The sequence below is a fragment of the Anopheles marshallii genome, chromosome 2 (assembly GCF_943734725.1).
Source record: "Anopheles marshallii chromosome 2, idAnoMarsDA_429_01, whole genome shotgun sequence".
Classification (NCBI taxonomy): Eukaryota; Metazoa; Arthropoda; class Insecta; order Diptera; family Culicidae; genus Anopheles; species Anopheles marshallii.
In genome coordinates this window covers 51,039,918-51,059,411 of record NC_071326.1, presented here as the reverse complement: position 1 = coordinate 51,059,411, position 19,494 = coordinate 51,039,918, and the positions used below count along the sequence as shown (strand labels likewise).

Sequence of the window (19,494 nt, the reverse complement as noted above, 5' to 3'; positions counted from 1 at the left end):
GGTCTGAGAGCGAAAGCGAACCAAGGCACCGCGAGCTGAATCTTCTTCTGTCGGCATGAACGACGAGTACGATACGCAGAAAGACAGCAAACGTGTGGCGTGTCTGAATGGAGAAAGATCCCGACGAATCCAAAAACACAACCATCGCATTACATCACGGTTCAGTGGAGAGTACCAGCCGGCGCTTCCGCCATGCGTCGGAAATGGAAATGGAACACTTAATAAGACAAATTGCCATCACACGGCCGATGCCGAACAGGCCATTTCCGCTGCAAGGATAGCGAAAAAACAACCCAGGACCATCTGCAGCGAAATCGAACAGAATCGAGCCCTCGGTGTAAGTAGCGGAAATTTTTTCCAAGTTCTTTTTTTTCACACACACATTCTTGTCATGAAACACAGCTTTAAATATTCCCGATTCGAACTGTTTGTTGTGGGTGAAAATTGTAGAATTCGCATTCCACACATATTGTTTTACCATAAAAATATCATTTTAAAATATTTTCTTTAAAATGTACTACATGAAGTTATTCCAATGAAATAAATTCCACCACATAAGCTAAAACTACCTGCCATATTTATAACATTTTGCCTTCAAAATTTTCATCTTTTCGTTTCAAAATATACGGTATGACCATTCTCATGAGAAGGAAATACTTGGTATGACCATTCTCATGACCAAATTCATGAAAAAAATGTAATCCTTCCTCTCACCAACGAGTACAAATTTAATTAAAGCCAACAGATCACCGTATGTCTGCTGCTGAACATCAAAACACTACTGTTGAAAAAAAAGCACCAATTTGTGATGAAAATTCTTCATTTTTCTGTAAAGAAATTCCAATCTCTTTAATCTTAGACCCATCTGGTACGCAGTTCTTATGCGATGTTTTTTTTACATTTTTTCATGTCTCTGTGGTTGGAAGCTGTTAAAGAGAATGCGATTAAGAGCGCTGGGAAAAAGGCAGGTAGCGTGCAAAATGTAAAACAAGCTGATAATTACCGCCACGGACGATAATTGAACCAAATCATGCCAATTATTTAAGTGACTTTGATGCTACCTGTTTCCGGCCCGTTCGCCTCGAGTCCCTGATGCTCGCGCATTGGCATTTGGTGGTGCGGAAACGTTCTGCTTCCTTTATGATTATAATGGATAATTTCAACAGACGAGCATACTGTTTTTTTTTGTATCTTTTGCTATATCAATACCGTGCAGGATGGGCAAATGTAGTACAAATGACGTGATACAAAGGTAAATTTTAGTCAAAATTCCATTCGCGATTATAGATAGGATGCGATAATATGTCTGTTTTGTAAAGTATCGGTAAAGTATAAGTTTCTCAGAATTGGGATATAGAAGTTCTAATCCTATATCAAAGCAGTTTCAGGAGCATTAATGACCACGCTAATAGAAAGAATAGGGATTCTTTCAGATTTTGGTTTTCGCGCATTTATGTTTATGTATGTAATCTTCTACTTTACCGGCACAAAAAACTCAAAAGGTCTAGGGCATATGTGGCGTATATGGCATATGGCAAAGACTAGAAAATCAGTACTGTGTACGAAATATTGTTGCGGGTGGAATTTGGACCGATCCTGTCGTGTGAAGAGCTGCGCCGCTACCAGATACATCATAGGGCCGCCCCTTATGAACGCAACAGAAAGTATAGAAACCATCCAAAATTCCACTGCTTTTTAAAATAATCCTTTATGAAAATACATGTATATGAAAATTCTAAAGTTTTTAAGATACTTTCTTGCAAAAAGAAGACTATCCATCTTGAGAGAAAATATTTATCATGTTTTTTTCGGGATGATATGCAGATTATGTTCGCTTGCATAATCAGATGAAGACGCTGGTCTTCTGGTTGGATACGTTTTGCACAAACAATCTCAATGATTATTACTCTCTTTTGATGACGGTGGTAAATATTGTGGCGCGGCCAGTTTCATACGATAGGACCGGCACAAAACATGCATTAGCTGTTCCCCCGTTCCACTCCAGGTGATAAATAGCAATCTACTGAACCGATCTAGCTGAAATTGTTCAGGTATTTCTATTAAATTAGTATTTCAAAGAGTGATATCAAGTGCTACTTCATCGACATACCTGGTGCCAGAAGCAAACCCATCATATGTCTCGAATCACATTAATCATTTTCCGAAATTGATCATTCGTGCGTTATGTATGTTTGCGGCTGGGTATTCCAACATCTCACAAGGCACGGTATTGCGCACGATTTATGAAGAGACCGTAACGTTTGTGAGTAACAACCCTAGCCGTGGCCATGAGGTGCGAAATGAAACCATTCCGGATCTGAGAAATCATAGCTCTACTGACCGCCACGCTCTGTAATTGGTGGCAAAGTGCTCTGTCCAAATGCCATTTCCGGTAAAAGCGGAACAGTGTGTTTACCTTGAAAGGGATACATAGAGAGAGATACTATTTTTTACGTTCAATAATTTCCCCGGCTAATGGAAGGCATCAGCTTCCGTGAACCGTGTGCCGATCAGATGATATTCCGCACCGACAGATGGCAACTATAATTACCAACCCTGCACGGAAGACGCGGTGCAGATGTGCGAATTGGATATTTTTATCCTCATCATTTCACGCAACACCGGCATTCCGGACCGCAGGTAGCGTTCCGTCGGCAGACGGAACGATGGCATCTTCTGTACGGTGCTTCTGGCGGGATAACGAACACCCGCCAATATGAGAGCTGATTAATTATGGTAAGACGTGTTAGTTTGATGGATACTTGTCCTTGCGGTTGGCTGTCGGCAATGTATTGCATCCTGTGATTGGTTTCGGATTTAAGCTTAATTAGAGTGCAGCCGGGTTGATTTGCGGACGTCATATCGACATCTGCATGCAACAGCGGGTAACATAATTACCCTACCGGCACAAGCGATATCCAATAGGTAGTGAATGTGACATCCCATGCAATTTCTCTATGCAGTATGATTTGAATGAATAGGTCGTTTATTTGATATCAAATGGATTTGTAAATAGTGAATCATACACATCGTTTATTTTACGCAAATTGTACACCACGGAAAGGGTAAATGGTTGTAATGATTTTCAAATTTCCACACGTGATCATAACCGGCATACAAACCGAAATCTTCCCAAATCTTGTAAAACTATAACGTTTCCAGAATTTGAAATAAAACGATAATGAACCAGATCCACTTTGGGTGTCATTTTATTTCCATATCAAATCAATGAAAGACTCCATTCCCGACTTGCCCACGACGTTCCAATCACTCCTGCTCCATTTTCACTCACTGGCTAGTAAACGTATCCCCCAAGACTGCCCACACCAGTGTAGCCTGTAACTGCCGGTGTTCCCGCCGCTACCAGCGTCGCTGACGGATAAGTTTGGATGACCTTAGTGTATGTGCTAGTGGCAGGGTGAACGATCTTGCTATAGCTGGCCGGAGCTGCGAATGCACCGTATCCTCCCGTACTGAACGCACCGTAGCTGGCTGGATAAAATCCACCATAGGCGAACTTACTATGGGCTGCATCGTAGGCTGCCGTATGGTACGTGGCTGCGTGCGTAGAACGAACGGAAAAGATTAAACAAGTTATCACAATACTATCGAAACACTTTTTTAACCTCCACCGTTTCCCTTACCTGCCGCTGGAACGGTGTACGTTGATTTGATTACAGTCGGTGTGATGTACGCGGTGGCAGGATAACCAGCCAACCCGAGCGATGTATCATAACCACCAAAGCCAGATAGCCCGGTGTACGCAAGTCCAATGCCACGCTTATCCTGCCGTTTTTCTCCACCATCAACTGCCACCGTTTGCTGCAGCCCATCCAGGGGAGCACTTAGAATGACATCAAACACGGACGCCACCAAAATCATGCATACCTGTGAAACAATAAATAAGCATTATGGATAGATACATAAGATATGTAGAATACAGAGATCGTCAGAGTTGTATAGTAATATATGACCTAACAACAGGTCTGTTTTTGCCTCAAATCTGGACTTATTACCTTTATGGCCCATTTGATATTGAAATGATAAAAATATGATTTTACTCATATTTGATTTTGCTCATAAAATGATTTTAATACTTCATGCTGCAAAACTCTTTTTTTTTTAATTTCTTAGTTCAATTCTCCAATTTTTTCAAATTTATAATATTCATGGTTGAAGATCAAGCACACAGAAATTCACTTGAAGGCTAAGCGTATAGTTGCGTCTCATTCATAGGAAATGACAATAGAAAAAAGGATTTGGTCTTGTTTAAACACAAATCTGGAGTGGCGCCAGTCTTCACACGAACGGAACGAACCAAAATCACTTCCGGACCGATTCCCCGTAGCAAGGAAACAAAAACATTCAGGTAACAAATAATAAAAGTTGAAAAACTTTAAAATTTTAAAAAGTTTAAAAATTTAAGAATGAAAAAGAAAAAAATAATTCTTTAAAATAAAAAAATAATTTGAAATACAATTATAACAACATGGCCATGAGGCTAGAAAAAATATGAAAAGAACATTTTCAGCATCTTCCTCTCGAATGCGTCTCAACGATATGTGAGTACTTTTACTATAAAAATAATTGTGACCAGTGTTTTGAGTAGAAAAGCTTTTTCAGAATGAAGAACAACCGGTTGGCAACCAACCCTCTAGCGAATAGTTGCTCTGGCGGCATGTCATTAAAAGCCCCAAAGTTTCCACCTCTGAGTCCGGGATGGCCCTCTCTAGCGCTAGATTGAAGAGTAAATAAGCTAGCCCTTCTTACATTAACCATCATCTGGCATGTGGCGTTGGTCATTGTAACTCGTACTAGTCTAGTAAGTTTGGCCGAGATTATAAAAGCTTATTGCGTATCCAGTACAGTACAGCACATCGCAGTTGCTGCTCATCTTCATGATCGGCCACATGGATCTTTTACGAATGGGACAAGACGATCGTGTAGTATAATAAGAGAGAATATATTGTAGGCGATATTCAACACCATAATATGGAGTTAGGTTGGGCAGACGGATCCTTGCTACCACCCTACAAACATCGTTACCATCTTATGCTCATAGAAACTTTAGAAGTCAGGCGCAATAGGGCTCAGGTTATATTTATTACAGGACTACTACTAGGAACCATAGATGATCCGTCACTAGTATGTAGCATTTCGTTTGCTGTCCCACGATCGGTATCTAGACACCGACAAATGTTGCACGAGCCTCGCGCTAACAGAGTGTACGGTACTAACGCCCCACTTAAAGCCATGATTAGGCGATTCAACCAATGTTCATCTCAGTTCGTTTTATGATGTCTATGTCCCTATTTAAAAGTCCTTTGCGTTTATTCTAAGTTCATGATCCTCGTTAAACCGTTCTAAGTGGACGAATTATTTAATAAGTACTAAACATTAATAATATTTTTACAATTCTAATGTTATTGTAAACTTATTTTCTTAATACATTAAATATAAAAAAGTGAGGGCATATGTCTGCCGATTTTCATGGATCAAATTTGACTCATTGCTAAGGACAACTTACTGTACGCAAAGCACATAATGCAAAGTAATCACAACAATATTGTTAAAAAATGTAACAAAATACTGCTATTTATTTTTAAAAAAATGTAAATAGACTAAATATATATTATTGCTACATTTCTACACAACCAAAAAATACCATGTGAAGCATACGTAAAAAACATAAGTACGTACATTTACACGCAAGCGCAATAAATTGTAGCTTGTATTACAAACACTATCAATAAAGTACAAAATCCAAATGATTTCAAAATCAATCTCATCAAATTGCTTTGCTACCATCGCGATTGCCTTTGCTCTGCTGTCCATCGCAAACATTTGTCAACGCTTTTGTCTCGCCGGATCGTCTGGCAGCGTTCGACCCGTTTTCGTATAAAAGCATCCACAAAACGTGCAGATACAGCGCCATAATGAACGCTTTATTGGTGACTCCGGGACGACCGTCCCATTGAGAGTCCCGCCATAAATTGGACCGGAACCTCTCGCTAGCAGGTTTGCGGTTACCGTCGCAGCCAATAAACTCAGGACGCGGTTGCTGCCCGGTCAGCTACTGATCAACGAATAGCATCCACCGTACGGTCCCCGCTCAGCTGGGATTTGGGCCGAAAATCACGACGGCGAAATGAAATTTTAATCAATGTTCCAATCCAGCAGAACGGTTCGTCTGCATGAGCTGGTGCATCGGAAGTAACAGCACACATTAGCTACCGGCGTAACGGTCTTTTTACCTGCCAGAAAACGACCACTCTCTCGCTACCAGTGAGTACTGATAAACGATTTTCCTCGTTTTTGTTTCGGTCTGGTCTGGAAGGATGAGCTGCAGCGAAGCTACCGTATTGAACCGCAAGCTACATGCAGTTTGCTCGGCTGAAGCGCTTTTTCGTCGGAAGGGTGCTCTTACCAACTCCGAACAAGTCGCATTGCGACGGAATACCGTGTGCTGGCCAAACTTACAACGTTCTGTTCGCGTCCAGTTGATTGAATGATTGATTTTGGCCTGAATCTGGTTTCTGTTTTTCCAACTTACCACGAGTGAGAAGCGCAAGGTAGCAATAAAAAACACATGCGAACCAGTGAGGCAACAACATGGTTGACTTCAGCGTCAGGTCGGTTCACTTTCGAGCTGTTCTAAGTTAATGAGTTCCCAAGAATGCAAAACACACACCCTCTAAGCACACAAAAACGGACATTAATTGATGCTAAAGGGAAGACCGTAATAGAACGCAGAACTGCCGACTCTGTGCTCGGGTTTGAAAGTACGATGAAACCTGTAATAAGCATTGCCTCCTTTGCAGCAACGACGACTTACAACAAACAGGCCAAAGCTTGATGAGCCTTTTCGTGTTTATCATCTCGAGCGTGAACGGGAATTCATGGTTGGGCTTCAGAAAAGATGGCAAAAGTTGCACGCGCTGTTTCTGAGATTGCAACATTTTCAAGGGAACAAATAAATATGTTGTATCTTATGTTTTATATCGTTCATGTGTAGTATGCTCTTTACAAACTGTTCTAAAAGATTGTGCTTTCTTGTCTTCTAATTTGCTACCGCTCAGCACCTCAAGTATCAACCATACGCCAAACGTGTATTTTTTATACTTGTGCATTGAAAGTCTTGTACGTTTCGGTTACTCAAAGCTGATACACAATGCTTCCAGACTGTAACTTAAAAAAACATTCCATACCACTTTCTTATTTTTTCCTTACGAATATCATGCTCTCATTCTTCAACCCTTTGACCACCGGGTTTCTTCGGTTTCGTCTTCTGCATCCTAAAAGTTACAACACCAGCTGCGATGTCAACGGCGCCAACACAACATCCGGATGATCCGTTACAAGCGCTACCGCGATTGGTGGTGCCAAACTTTTCCTCCCAATAGGTTACCCGGCTGCAACACTCACGAAATCGTTTGCCAAGTTGCCGCAGCACGCTTGCGAGACTCGCTCCTTCGCTAGAAGCAGAACAAACTTTCCGTCCATCCGTCCGCCGCATCTAATGAAGTTTCAGAATCAGCGTCAGCTAGCACCGATAATGGCAGCGGCACTTCAACACCGACCAACACTGCATCCGAAGGAACTCCAGGCACGGCGTACGTCAGTAGATATTCATTAGCAACTCGCAGTCTTCAATGTTTCGGAACATATGTGCGGAGAACTATCTCACCTTTCCACATTCTAACAACAGCCCGCACACCCGCTCGGTACCGTTCGTTGTCTTTGGTCAGCGTTTCCGGGTGTCTTGTATGCGCCAACATACCGTAAAAACTTTGTCGGAATTCTACGACACAACTTTACCCCACAAGTGCACTCACGATAGCTCGGCTCGGTCGTGATTGCAACGATAGTGAACCACGTGATGATCGTCCCGGTCCAGGTGATGATGTTGCTAAACCCTCGACTAGCATTTACCCTCTTGGGGCAAGTGGAACTAGAATAAACAGTGCTAAAGTTCTACGAATGTTTCGTGATTACTTTTATCCCAGGTGTGGAATTAAGCGACAGCCGAGCGAATGAGACGCGATACTTGGTGATTATTTGGTTTACCCTAACAGAACGGTAACAGTTTGAAGCTATTGCTGTTTCGGTTTGAAAACTAATTTAGTTATCCTTTCTTGCAGCGAACAATTTCCTTTATCTGGATAATGGAGTTCTTGTATTACAATTACAAACAAATTAATTATTTAGTTGCAAATCGATCCACGATCAATTAACTTTACTCACAGACATCAGTACGCCTTTTCTATGAAACTTTATCCTCTCACTGCATGGCAAAAGCATAAGTCACCCTTTTCCACAAACCACTCACTTGAATCGAACGTTAAAAATCTATATTAAAACCCCTCTATGAAGCTGCCATGATCATGCACACCTCATTCGTTTTGGTAGGGTGTTAAACTTTCCTACGAATCGTACACATTCGAGAACCCATAAAAAAAGGCGTTCCAACTCAGTTGTCCAGGGTCGTCTGATGCTTTTTTGTATCGCTTTTTTACTGATTATTTTTCAAATCCACTTTCATCCTTTTCTCTCGCTCTCCTCTCTAACACGATTGCAGTAACCACGGTCTTGTTTTCAACTAGCATAAAAACACCCAGAATCCTCCAGTTTGTAGGAGAGCATAAAAAAATGGCGACGAAGCGTTGCCCAGTCTGAAGCGAAGAACCCGGCTCGAAAGCCTCCCCAGACACGGAAAAACCTTTTCGATGTTACGGTTTGACTATCTTCCCACTGTACCACACTCTGTCTCCTGCCCGGAAGTCCCGCGAATGCCACAGCATCCATCTTCCGTTTTTAGTGGACCCTAATACTGAACGAACCATTCTTTTTTTTCAGGCGTTAGTGTTGGCCCTCATTTCGGTACCGGCAATCAGTAGTTTCTCATTTCCTTTCCCTTTTATCCCAACCAGCTCAAACATGCGGTTAGGAGGAAAGGATTCGCACCAGCATTAAAAGCTCGACTGGCTTTTAATCCGTTTTTTTCTTGCTTCTCCAAAAAAACCAAGGGACGACGGTAACTTTCATTAACTTTTCCCATCCAAAGTAGGTTCCACTCGACAGGTTCATTATCGATCAGGCGCGAAAAAGTGCACACGGCGTCGGGTGTGACAACATGCTCGTACACAAAAAAAAGGAAAATAAGGATAAGATCAGCTACTTATTACTATGCCGCTGTACGATTTCGTTTCGTTTCGGGTTTGATTTGCTGGTTTTTATCTCTTTCGTTTACTCATCTGCTTTCGTATCGGGGTTTGTCTACTCCTACGAACTGGGAAAACCATCAATTTTGTACCTATGCCGATGGGATTTCCCATGATTCGAAAGCACTTTTTATTTGTAGAAGTTAACGGATTTGTTGTGAGTAGTGTTTTTTTTTTACTTTTTTGCTTTCTGTTCTATTTTTCCTTCCTTGGTTTTTGTGCTACATTTTTGTGGTATTTTTTCTGCGTGCTTTATTCGATTGTTGTAATACATTTTTCGTACGACCATGGAACCCTTTCTGCACCTTTTGCCGACTTTTTCCTTTTTTCCTATCTCTGTGTCTCTGTCGTCATGACTTTTTTGTGCGTGATCGTAAAAGAAGATTAAAATCAAATAAACCATCCCCGACTGCTACGGCAAACGACCGAGTTGGAAGATTGTCAAGCTCACAAACCAAGATTGTCACTTCTAGCCGGGTACCGAAAACTGAAAATCAAATTCGTATCGATTTAACGAGTGCCAAACAAACTCATCGCTTTTTTGTATCATATAAAATTAGTTTAAAGATTTAAAGTTTTTTGGTTGGAAGAACTGTTTAATAGAGATGTAATAAAAACAAATATGGAAAATTTATCAATTTTCTTGTTCATGTGGGGATAGCAAATTAGTCATAAATTGAAAAATTACACAATTTCGCAGCAAATTGAGCTAACTTTAATACGAGTTCTTTTCATTGTTATATTTCAGCCTTCTAATTAAACTTTCAACTCCTTCTTTTTTTTCGGCACAGCAACCTCAAGAGGTCTAGGTCTGTCATTTGTATCTTTCTTTGACTTAATTCACTGGTAGCTGGATAGTTAACACAGCGTACGGAAGATTAGTCCGGTTACGATTTTGGATCGGTCTTGCCGTGTGAAAAACGGCACCGCTACCATAACACGGCCTCAAACACAATGTAAATTATTCATTCTGTGTTAATTCGTATCCCAGACAATCCATTCAACAAGTCGGCAAACTCCCCATTGTCATTCAAAAGTGAAAACTTTCCGAAATAGTTTCAAACTACTTTATGCATCCACCGAAAATAAGTAAATCGAATGAATGAACTGCTCCTTCTTCAATCTACGTACTGTCGCTTTCAGCCACAAGCAACAACTTTTATTCGTTGGTACTGCACTGATAAAATAGAATACAAAAACAAAAAACAACCCAAAATCCCTACGTCTTTGGCTGCTACTTCGTGTGAAGAGTGACACTCGGCAAGCTATGCGCCAAACTGTGCCAATTAAAGTTTTACTCGCCAAAACTCGCATAAACAACACTTACCCGAGTCTGGCCAAAAAGTACATGAACTTTTCTACTGCGTACGTAGGACTCTTTCGTACGTCCTATTTGATAATTTATTGTTACTCCAGCCAAGGCGTCCTTGCCTGTCTAACATAACAAAGAACTAGTGCAAAAACGAAGGTTCTGACACAGCAGATTAAATACAGTAAAGAAAACAAACGCAACATTACACTTCTTTCTCAGTATAAATTTTAGACGCTTAAACTCGTCAAGTTCCGACGCATCTAAAGCGTTTCGGGAACTAGTTCCACCGTACTAAAATAGCTCCACTGAAACCCGTTCTATTACCTTCACTGTAAAAACCGAACAAGCATCTTTCAGGCTCTACTATGCGTCGTTATTTTATAATCTCAACTCCACGGTTCGATTCATCGCGTAGAGATGGTGATGCTCTTCAACGATCGTTTCCCTAGTGCCGTACCAAATAGTTCTTATGGTTTTCACTATTATCAACATGATTGTTTACTGTGCTCATTAGCATTTTCGCAACAAAACACACTTCATTGCAGTTTTTATGCATCCAATGCAAGCACCAAAACAATCACCAGCATCGCCCGAAATGTTCAGCATTTTTTTCTTCTTCTTGCAAGTTAATTTTCACCTCACCAAACACTGGTGCAGCCTTGGGCTGCCGCTCCCAAGAACCCACAGAATCACTCACTGTTTACAGAAAGTGTGCGCACGCGAAACCCCGTAAAGAAGTGTAATTTAACACCAGCAAAAGTGGTAACAGAACCAACGACCGTGCAGTTTTTACGCGTTCGCATTCTTTGTCCTTCGCAGGACATTCCGACTGGGATTGGTGACTCTTTAGAGGCTACTCACCAGCACTTTCATCTTGTTGATGGTTTGATTTTTTTACAGTTTCGTTTTGCGATGCAATTTGAGAATGCACTTCTCTGCCACTGACACACCCGATTTGGGGGAGAATTCACCGAACGATAGGAACTTACTGCTTCGTTGCGTCTGGCATTCTCTTATATTTATACACCCACGCCAAACCCACACTGGAGTAACCGATGGGAGGCCAACACTGTACGCCTTGAACTGGGAGGAGGTCATGCATGCTTTGGTAGGATGCAGTGGGTATGGCCATCTGGGGTGGTGGCCGGTGAGTCTAATGGAAAGGGTAAACAGATGAAAATGGTAATTATGCAACATGACGCCTTTCCCACCGCACGCGATGCACTGCAGGTGTTGGTAGGGCACTGTCGGTAGTATTTACAGTAAGACGAGTAAGCTCAGTAGATTTTCTGCTATGTTATCTCAGTGGCCTATAGTGTTCCATTCTGACTCATCAGCAACGTAGAATCAATTCCTTTCTAAATGAATATATTGCTTCTTCGTACAGTAAACGCTGCGGAACAGGCATATTCTTCCTTACAACCTGGATAATACAACCGTTATAACCTGGAAGTGCATAATTTCATCCAACTTTTTCAACAGCTTTTTATAAGACTACATGGCAATATGGTACATTGCATCTTTATGCATGAGCTTAAACACAATTCGCACATAATGTTTACATGCATATTTACATTTCAATTACCGGTATTGACGAAATAATCAAGAAAAATTTTAAACTTAACTGATGAATGTTATACTTTCTTATATTCAAGAAAAACCACCATGGCCATGGTCTTCTTCTTGGCGTAACGACCCATTAGATCATACCTGCCGTGACTGGCTTACTAGACTTGTTTTTTTAATCAGTTTTCAAAGAGTCAATCCTTACTACATTTTTCTTTTTTAACGACACAAAAACCTTAAGTAGACCACTTAAGACCTGCTATTTCTTGGCGCTACTGGACACAAAACGCTTGATAAAAATGTTTTACGCGTATCTAATCGATACCTATGTCTAAAATATTGGTTTGTGGTTTTAAATGACATTATGCGACCAGTTCAATTTAAGACAAATTGATAAGGTTTATTCATAAGATAAATTTTATACATCATGACTAATACATTTTTGTTTTCTGTCGAACCTGAGCGAACGCATTTTGCTATACCAAATAGAATTGAATAATTTGTTTAAAAGCTCGAGCAGTATGTTTCTTCAAAACGATTAATTTTTAATTGTATACCTCGTTCATTTAAATCAAATAGAATTCCCTTGAATCAAATGGTGATGCTGAATATATGTTATGGGCATCTTAAGTTTTACACAAAATTTACAACTTTGAGCCCAATTGTTTATTTTTTGCCCAATTGTTGTTTCTAAAACTCATGATGTACGTCACAACGTTACCAACGGTAATTTACCCTTGGATGCAGCTCACACCGTAGGAGTGTGCTGGTGCATGTGCTCAAAACCTGGGAAACAACGTTTGAACAAGCTAAACGCCTTCGCGAAAAGCTTTGAAACAATCAGTAGCGCTAGCAATAATGAACCTCGCTTTCAAATATCGTTTTGATCCCTCAATGTTGACCGGAAGCTCAAAAGCTTGCAAAGTTACCGATGCTTTCCCAGGTTTAACACTATGTCTTTCTGTTTTTTCTCTTCGCAACCAATGTTGGTCTGGTTAGAAGGAACGTTCAATAAAGGTTATCAAGCAGTCTATAAACAGCTTTCTTTCCGGGGTTTTACTCAGCAATCATTACTTAAATTACCCCGATTCATCATTCGTATAGTACTATCAACAAAGAAAACGAAGATTAAGCAGAATCACGATAGTGTCTCATTTTTTATGAACAGATTTTCCAATCAGCCTTCACGCAACTCATAAGCAATAATTACCCAAAAAAAACACATCTGCCTGCAAGCACTGTTCACCGGTATTAGATATTAGATCCATTGCATCACCAGTTCTCAGTCTGCCTACCAAAACAGACACGGCCAATGATCGTAGACCTGGGCGATTTCATACAAAACCCAACAACCTTACCAGCATCTCGTGGAATGAGTTGGCTGGGAACCAAAAGTTAAATTCACGATTTCATTGGCACGAGATCAACTCTAACTACCGTATGAGCTTATGATTATCACACCGGGTCATTATCACACCGAGGGTATGAAAGCGTAGCAAATAACACTATAAATCTATTGCTTTGTTTCTTAAATAATGGCTTAGCGTGAGCACACAGTAAACCTTCAAGCTGTTGCGTTTTTATCATTGTTAGTAAAATAAGAATTATTTTATTTGTTGTTCCCATTTTTATGTTCCGATATGGATTATGCACATTTATTTTATAGCCTAGACATCTCCCTCGCTATACTAGGAGCAAACGAAGCGGCTGTACCATTGGTCATGTTTGTAACTTTTGATTACTTAACCTTAGTCCATTAAAATTGTTGCCATGATCTTTTATAGTGTTTATGTGTAAAACTTTATGAATAACCACCATCCCACATTTAGAGCAAAGTATGCTGTTTAAATTGCACCTGTTATTAATGCTACGGTGACTAATACCACGTTATTCAAGAAGAACGGCTGTATGCCACTGTTTTGGTCCCTGCAATTACAATTTCGATTTTATTTTCTAGTGGCAAACCGTTCTGGTTTAGTAGGGACTTTGATTGACGCTTCGAACTGTCTATTATGGTATTTTCAGAGAAGATTTGCACGTACAGTCGATACCCGAGATACGCGGTAAATGCGTGCCCGTGAAATCTGCGTATCCCGAATATCCGCGTTCATTGGGGTTCATTGAGTAAAATTAGAAAAAATAACTTTTTTCCCTAAACATCAGGGGGTCGTTAAACACGCGCAAAAAATGGTACTACGTTACGAAGCACATTCAAGATTAATATTTATGCGTTTATTTCAAGAATTACAATAAATTGTTGTACATGTCAACCAAACAGAGTAAAGCTTTTTTGTATAATACTAATACAAAAAAACTTATATAGCGACTTTGGCTGTTCCGCCAGTTAAACAGATTTAACCGTCCAAGTCACCTTTCTACAAGGACATCTGTTTACAGTGGTTTTTGCAAATAAATTAATCACTTTTAAGCCCGAAATACAATAAAAAAAATATTTTAAAAAAATAAATGCCGAAACTAATTTTTTTCGTGTTTGTCACACACGAATCACATTTTCCAATATTTTATTTACATTCCAGTTCCAATGAGAAAAATACAATTTTTGCATAAGATAACTAATTCTGCAAGTTATTTGATAAATATACAAGAAGTACTAGCTGGATTGGTACCTAGCTTGCATAAAAAATATTCTGATTCATCCAGACGCCTAAAATTCCTTTAAAAATTTCCCGCGACCCACATGCATGACATGTCTGATCTAAAGCCTAAAATGTGTGAAAGTAATGTCACGTACAACACACAACTTCGCGTTACACTTCAGTAAGGAAAATCCTTTCGTTAATCAAGATTCCGCTTTAGTGCTCCCTACCGGGTCCGTTATCTATACGCCTCGGTGACAAATGGGTCACTGCGTACCTAAACTGCCGAATATTTCGTTACAAAGTGCATTGATAAAAGGGACGTATACCATTCAGAAATACACGCCTATTTGATCACACCCGAGCACCAAATGCCAACCTCTGTTTCGCTCATTCAACTGAACTGAACCCTGTCAGAACTTAATTAGCCGTAAATCAGGTAATAATATGCACATGGAACCCTCATTCTCCAAGGACTGCAATGGCACACCACTGCAATGGGTGCTTTTAGCATGCAGTGTCCCAAACCACTCACTGAATACACTCCCTTGCAAAAGCGAAAGCCGAAGCTCGATCCTGAAAAACCCAACAGCAGGAACTGCACACCTCTAGTCACCCGGTCATTTTTGCTGGATGGCGCCTCTGGAACTGTATGCACATAGGCGCCCGTGTTTGTAAAGTTCGCTAGACGTCGCTCCAATAAAAGGCTTGACATAATTATGCTGATTTGTGCCTCGAATGCACTGCATGCGGAAACAATAGGCTCGAACCATCTCCAACGCGTACATACGTACATACACACTCACCCCGTCATTCCGGGGTGGAAGAACTGATTTCAAAGCGGGAGAATAAATCGCACGTTACCTGTTAAAACAACGACAAGGTGCCAAAATGAATTCCAGGGGAGCAGAACCGCTTATTTATGGCAAATAGGGTTGTGCTATCGGAAACGAGAAAATCGTCGTACAGTCTGATCAGCTGGGTACAAGAGAGCTTTGAAGCAAGGCACGAGATAATTCGCAAATTTCATGATAATTCGCCATTCACGCTCCAGCGTTTGTACGTGTGTCGATTGCACTGTGCCAGTGCATTTGGGACTGCTTGGCGCCGATTCACGCATAACAGGTGCATCAACGAAACCCTATGAAAATCATAACAATGCATTTGTTATACTTCCTGCTGCGCGGGTTCAGAACGATAGAAAGCACTGTACTGGGAATTGCATGGTTCCGGGACGTAGTAGCTTTGTGCCGGTTAGGCCACAAATCAAATGCATCCCGTGAATCGTGACGCAATAATGGGTGATTGTGTACAGGTACGAATAATATCGACACTTTATCAGCTGTTGACACTTGCTAATAAATTGAGTTTCGGGCTGCACTTTTTGGAAGAGATCAACCATGTGTAATGAGGTTTAGCTTCCCCCACGACACCGTGATAGAAAATATATTGCTTCACCAGATAGAAACGGTGAAATTTAGGCCTAATCTGCAATTGGAACAAGGACGAAAATTTGAAAAATTTGCTGAAAATCCTTCCCTAATGGAGACATGATGTAAGCCAAACTATCAGGCTTAGAGTTAAAGGGTATCTTAAATTGAAAATAACTGGTAGGCTAGATTTCAACAATTGAAAGGGGAATAATGGTGAAGAATATAACCTATGAAATAGTTTTCAAGTCTGCAAAGTCGTTGTGGCCACCTTGAAAAGACACATGCTATAGCGAAGGAAACCTGACGAGACGTTTGATTTGACTCTATCAAGCGACGTGTAAGGGAGCTCGTTCGTAAGTAAGTAAGTAAGTAAGTAAGTAAGTAAGTAAGTAAGTAAGTAAGTAAGTAAGTAAGTAAGTAAGTAAGTAAGTAAGTAAGTAAGTAAGTAAGTAAGTAAGTAAGTAAGTAAGTAAGTAAGTAAGTAAGTAAGTAAGTAAGTAAGTAAGTAAGTAAGTAAGTAAGTAAGTAAGTAAGTAAGTAAGTAAGTAAGTAAGTAAGTAAGTAAGTAAGTAAGTAAGTAAGTAAGTAAGTAAGTAAGTAAGTAAGTAAGTAAGTAAGTAAGTAAGTAAGTAAGTAAGTAAGTAAGTAAGTAAGTAAGTAAGTAAGTAAGTAAGTAAGTAAGTAATAGTCTCAGGAAACTTCTCTTCTCAAAACACCTGTCGTGACGAAAGAAATTTGGACTACATCCTAACCTATACAGACTCTGATACATGGACTTCGTCCTATCCTCTTAGCCGCGTTCGAGCGGAAGACGCTCAGAAGGTCCCGTGTGTGGAAGGACAATAGAAGAGCCGCTACAATGACGATGGGCTGGTCACGTCATGAGAATGACACCGGACGATCAAGTCCGTAAAGTCCTTTTACATCATCCCAATGGTTGAATGACCAAATGGCGTTATAGGCCCAAATTGAGACGGAGTGGTGGTCACCAGGAAGATCGGGACAAATGGCTGACAAATTATAATAATTAAGTAGTATAATTAGAAAACATTGCAAATCCATCCAAATCAAAACGAAATTATTCAAGATTTAAAAAAATAAACTAGCTGCAGATGAATTTAATGTGTTATATTTGTTTTTGTGGTCATCGAGCCAACAAATCCTTCAACTACTGAATTGCCTGAGCTACTATTCTTGTAGTCTTGAAACAATTTGCAAACCTTTTACCTGGGCCTACAAAATTAGATGCTCACTATTTTATAGTTTATTACATTGATTCTGAATAAATTCATTACATAAGTGACATAGGGACGAGTCATCAGATGCATTAGTGAATAATTTCGTATTACCGTACCAACAGTCTGTGACAGCACAATCATCCATGAAGTCTCTCCTACATTCTGGCATAGTTTTCCAATCAGGCGGAAAGAGCGTAAGATACAAAGAAAAGCTCCACTTGCCGGCTTCTCCATCTGACCAGTGTGCAAATGCACGTAAATGCGATGCATCCGGTGCCAGGTGCACGCTCGCAAACTTGTTCGTCTTCCTTCGCAGCAAATTATTATGGGTTTTATTGTTTTTTTTTTCTCCCATTTGCTCCATCTACTTTCAGCTGGTATGTTGGCTGTACGATGCACAGCTTTTCAAGTGCATCATAGTCGTGCGCCGGAGTGCGCTTCGCGAAAGACGCGTCGAACGGCTAATATTGACTAAAAACCGGAAGATCTAATTAGATTTAAACTTCATCATTGAATTTAAACTATTTGCCCTCCATTTAAGCGGGAAGGCAGCAAGCCTGGAATTAAAATAACCGGCATAGCGGCGATTGAAGCGAAAAAAAAGCTCGTACACATACACGCAATACGCAGCAGAAGGGAGCACTGACAGCAGCCACAGTTTGCCCATCAGCTGTTGCGGATGCACTCATCCATTCATGAAGTCGCTTCACTCGAGAAAGGCACAATTTATGCAAATGCAATTGGCGAGTTTTCTTCCCGTCCGGCTTCCGGGGTAGTCGCATCTATACTTGGACGAGCGTGTACTTAGGCTCTGTTGGCTTTTATGAATTAATATTGGTTAATTTATTTAAAAGCTGGCTTTTTTCTGCGTGTTTTACTGTGTATTCATTTATAAGGTTTTTACCATGAAAATAAGGAATATTTTACACACAGCATTCAAACATCAAACCTCCATATGGCAATCAAACATTTGAAAACGCTGTGAGCTATGAGTGTAAAAGAAGCCTCTTGCCATCCTTAAGCCGTATTCGAAGTATTGGAAGTGTTCAACACTTCCCACAACTCATTTGCTAGATCAATTTGGAACAAAACCTGTCGCAGATTGGATTCACCTGAGGTGGACGAAAGCACCTCAAGAAAATAGGTCGGTGGCCTGGCCATGTCGACACAACGTGGTCAACTATGAACGGGTCAACTAATTACTAAATAGTGTTAAATATTACATGTCCTGAAGAAGTTAAGGAACCTGATCTACATATTTTGCTAAGGATTATGTAAACTGTGTAAAACTATGCTGTAGCGACTTGAGCTGACCAAGCATCTAAGGACACCTCTGACATGTTCAACTATACTTGAAATAGTCAACTCACACGCTTCTCGCGTGTCTTGTCCATATCTTTAGAATTCGATACAAGATCGTGTCTACCATTGGACCATCGGATGTCATGATCGCCATTGTATTATGTGCCAACTGTATCGTAGGCGTTTGTATACTACATAGAATGCACAATTCTCTACCTTGGTTCAAGGTGGTCATCGTCAACTGATACGCTGTTTCAAAGTCGAAGTGACGTTTCACAATCTCTAACAATCTGGTACTTCTTCTGTATTCCATGGTATCCTCAGATGACCTTCTGATGATAAGTACTCTCCCCTAGAACCAAATTCCCAAAAGAGTCTCAAGAGCCATACTAGTTTACTCTGCAATACTCGCATCGGCAGAAGAGCATTCCAGAGAGGAACTTGCGGGCGTCTTTTACAACAACAATCATACCTCGAAAGTTTTCAGCAGATCTTGCCGATGCTGATATTAGTGCCTTGGTGACTTTTTACATGATTACCAGATATTCTACAGACTGTTGTGTTTTTGACCTCCACTGCTGTTTATGACTTTTACGCTATCGCTATCATTTGCATCTGCTACATTCATTGAAGTAAAACTTCTACCTATCTACCAAAATTATTTGTCTAATTTGTTGGATATTCTGCTGAGCTGAGATAGATTTGCTTCATTTGGATCCCCCACACAATAAAAATTTTCAACAATAATCTTTCAAAGTGTTAGAAGACCATAAGCTATTCCGTTGTGGTGTTTTTGATTACTCAAATATGAATATGGAAATGTGG

General features: G+C 40.4%; 1 protein-coding gene across 1 annotated transcript; it reads right to left on the bottom strand.

Annotated features, from left to right (window-relative positions):
* Positions 1-3,295: 3,295 nt before the first annotated feature.
* Positions 3,296-11,406, bottom strand: LOC128708991 (uncharacterized). The gene is made up of 3 exons (XM_053803973.1): positions 11,395-11,406; positions 3,645-3,888; positions 3,296-3,558 (listed from the first exon to the last, which is right to left on the bottom strand). Exons 1-3 carry the CDS (start codon positions 11,404-11,406, stop codon positions 3,296-3,298), a joined length of 519 nt encoding a protein of 172 aa, XP_053659948.1.
* Positions 11,407-19,494: the final 8,088 nt, after the last annotated feature.

Excerpts from the sequence above, each read along its gene's own strand:
- LOC128708991 (XM_053803973.1), bottom strand. Across the intron at positions 3,559-3,644 it reads GTACACCGTTCCAGCGGCAG|CCACGTACCATACGGCAGCC; the intron begins GTAAGGGAAACG and ends CTACGCACGCAG.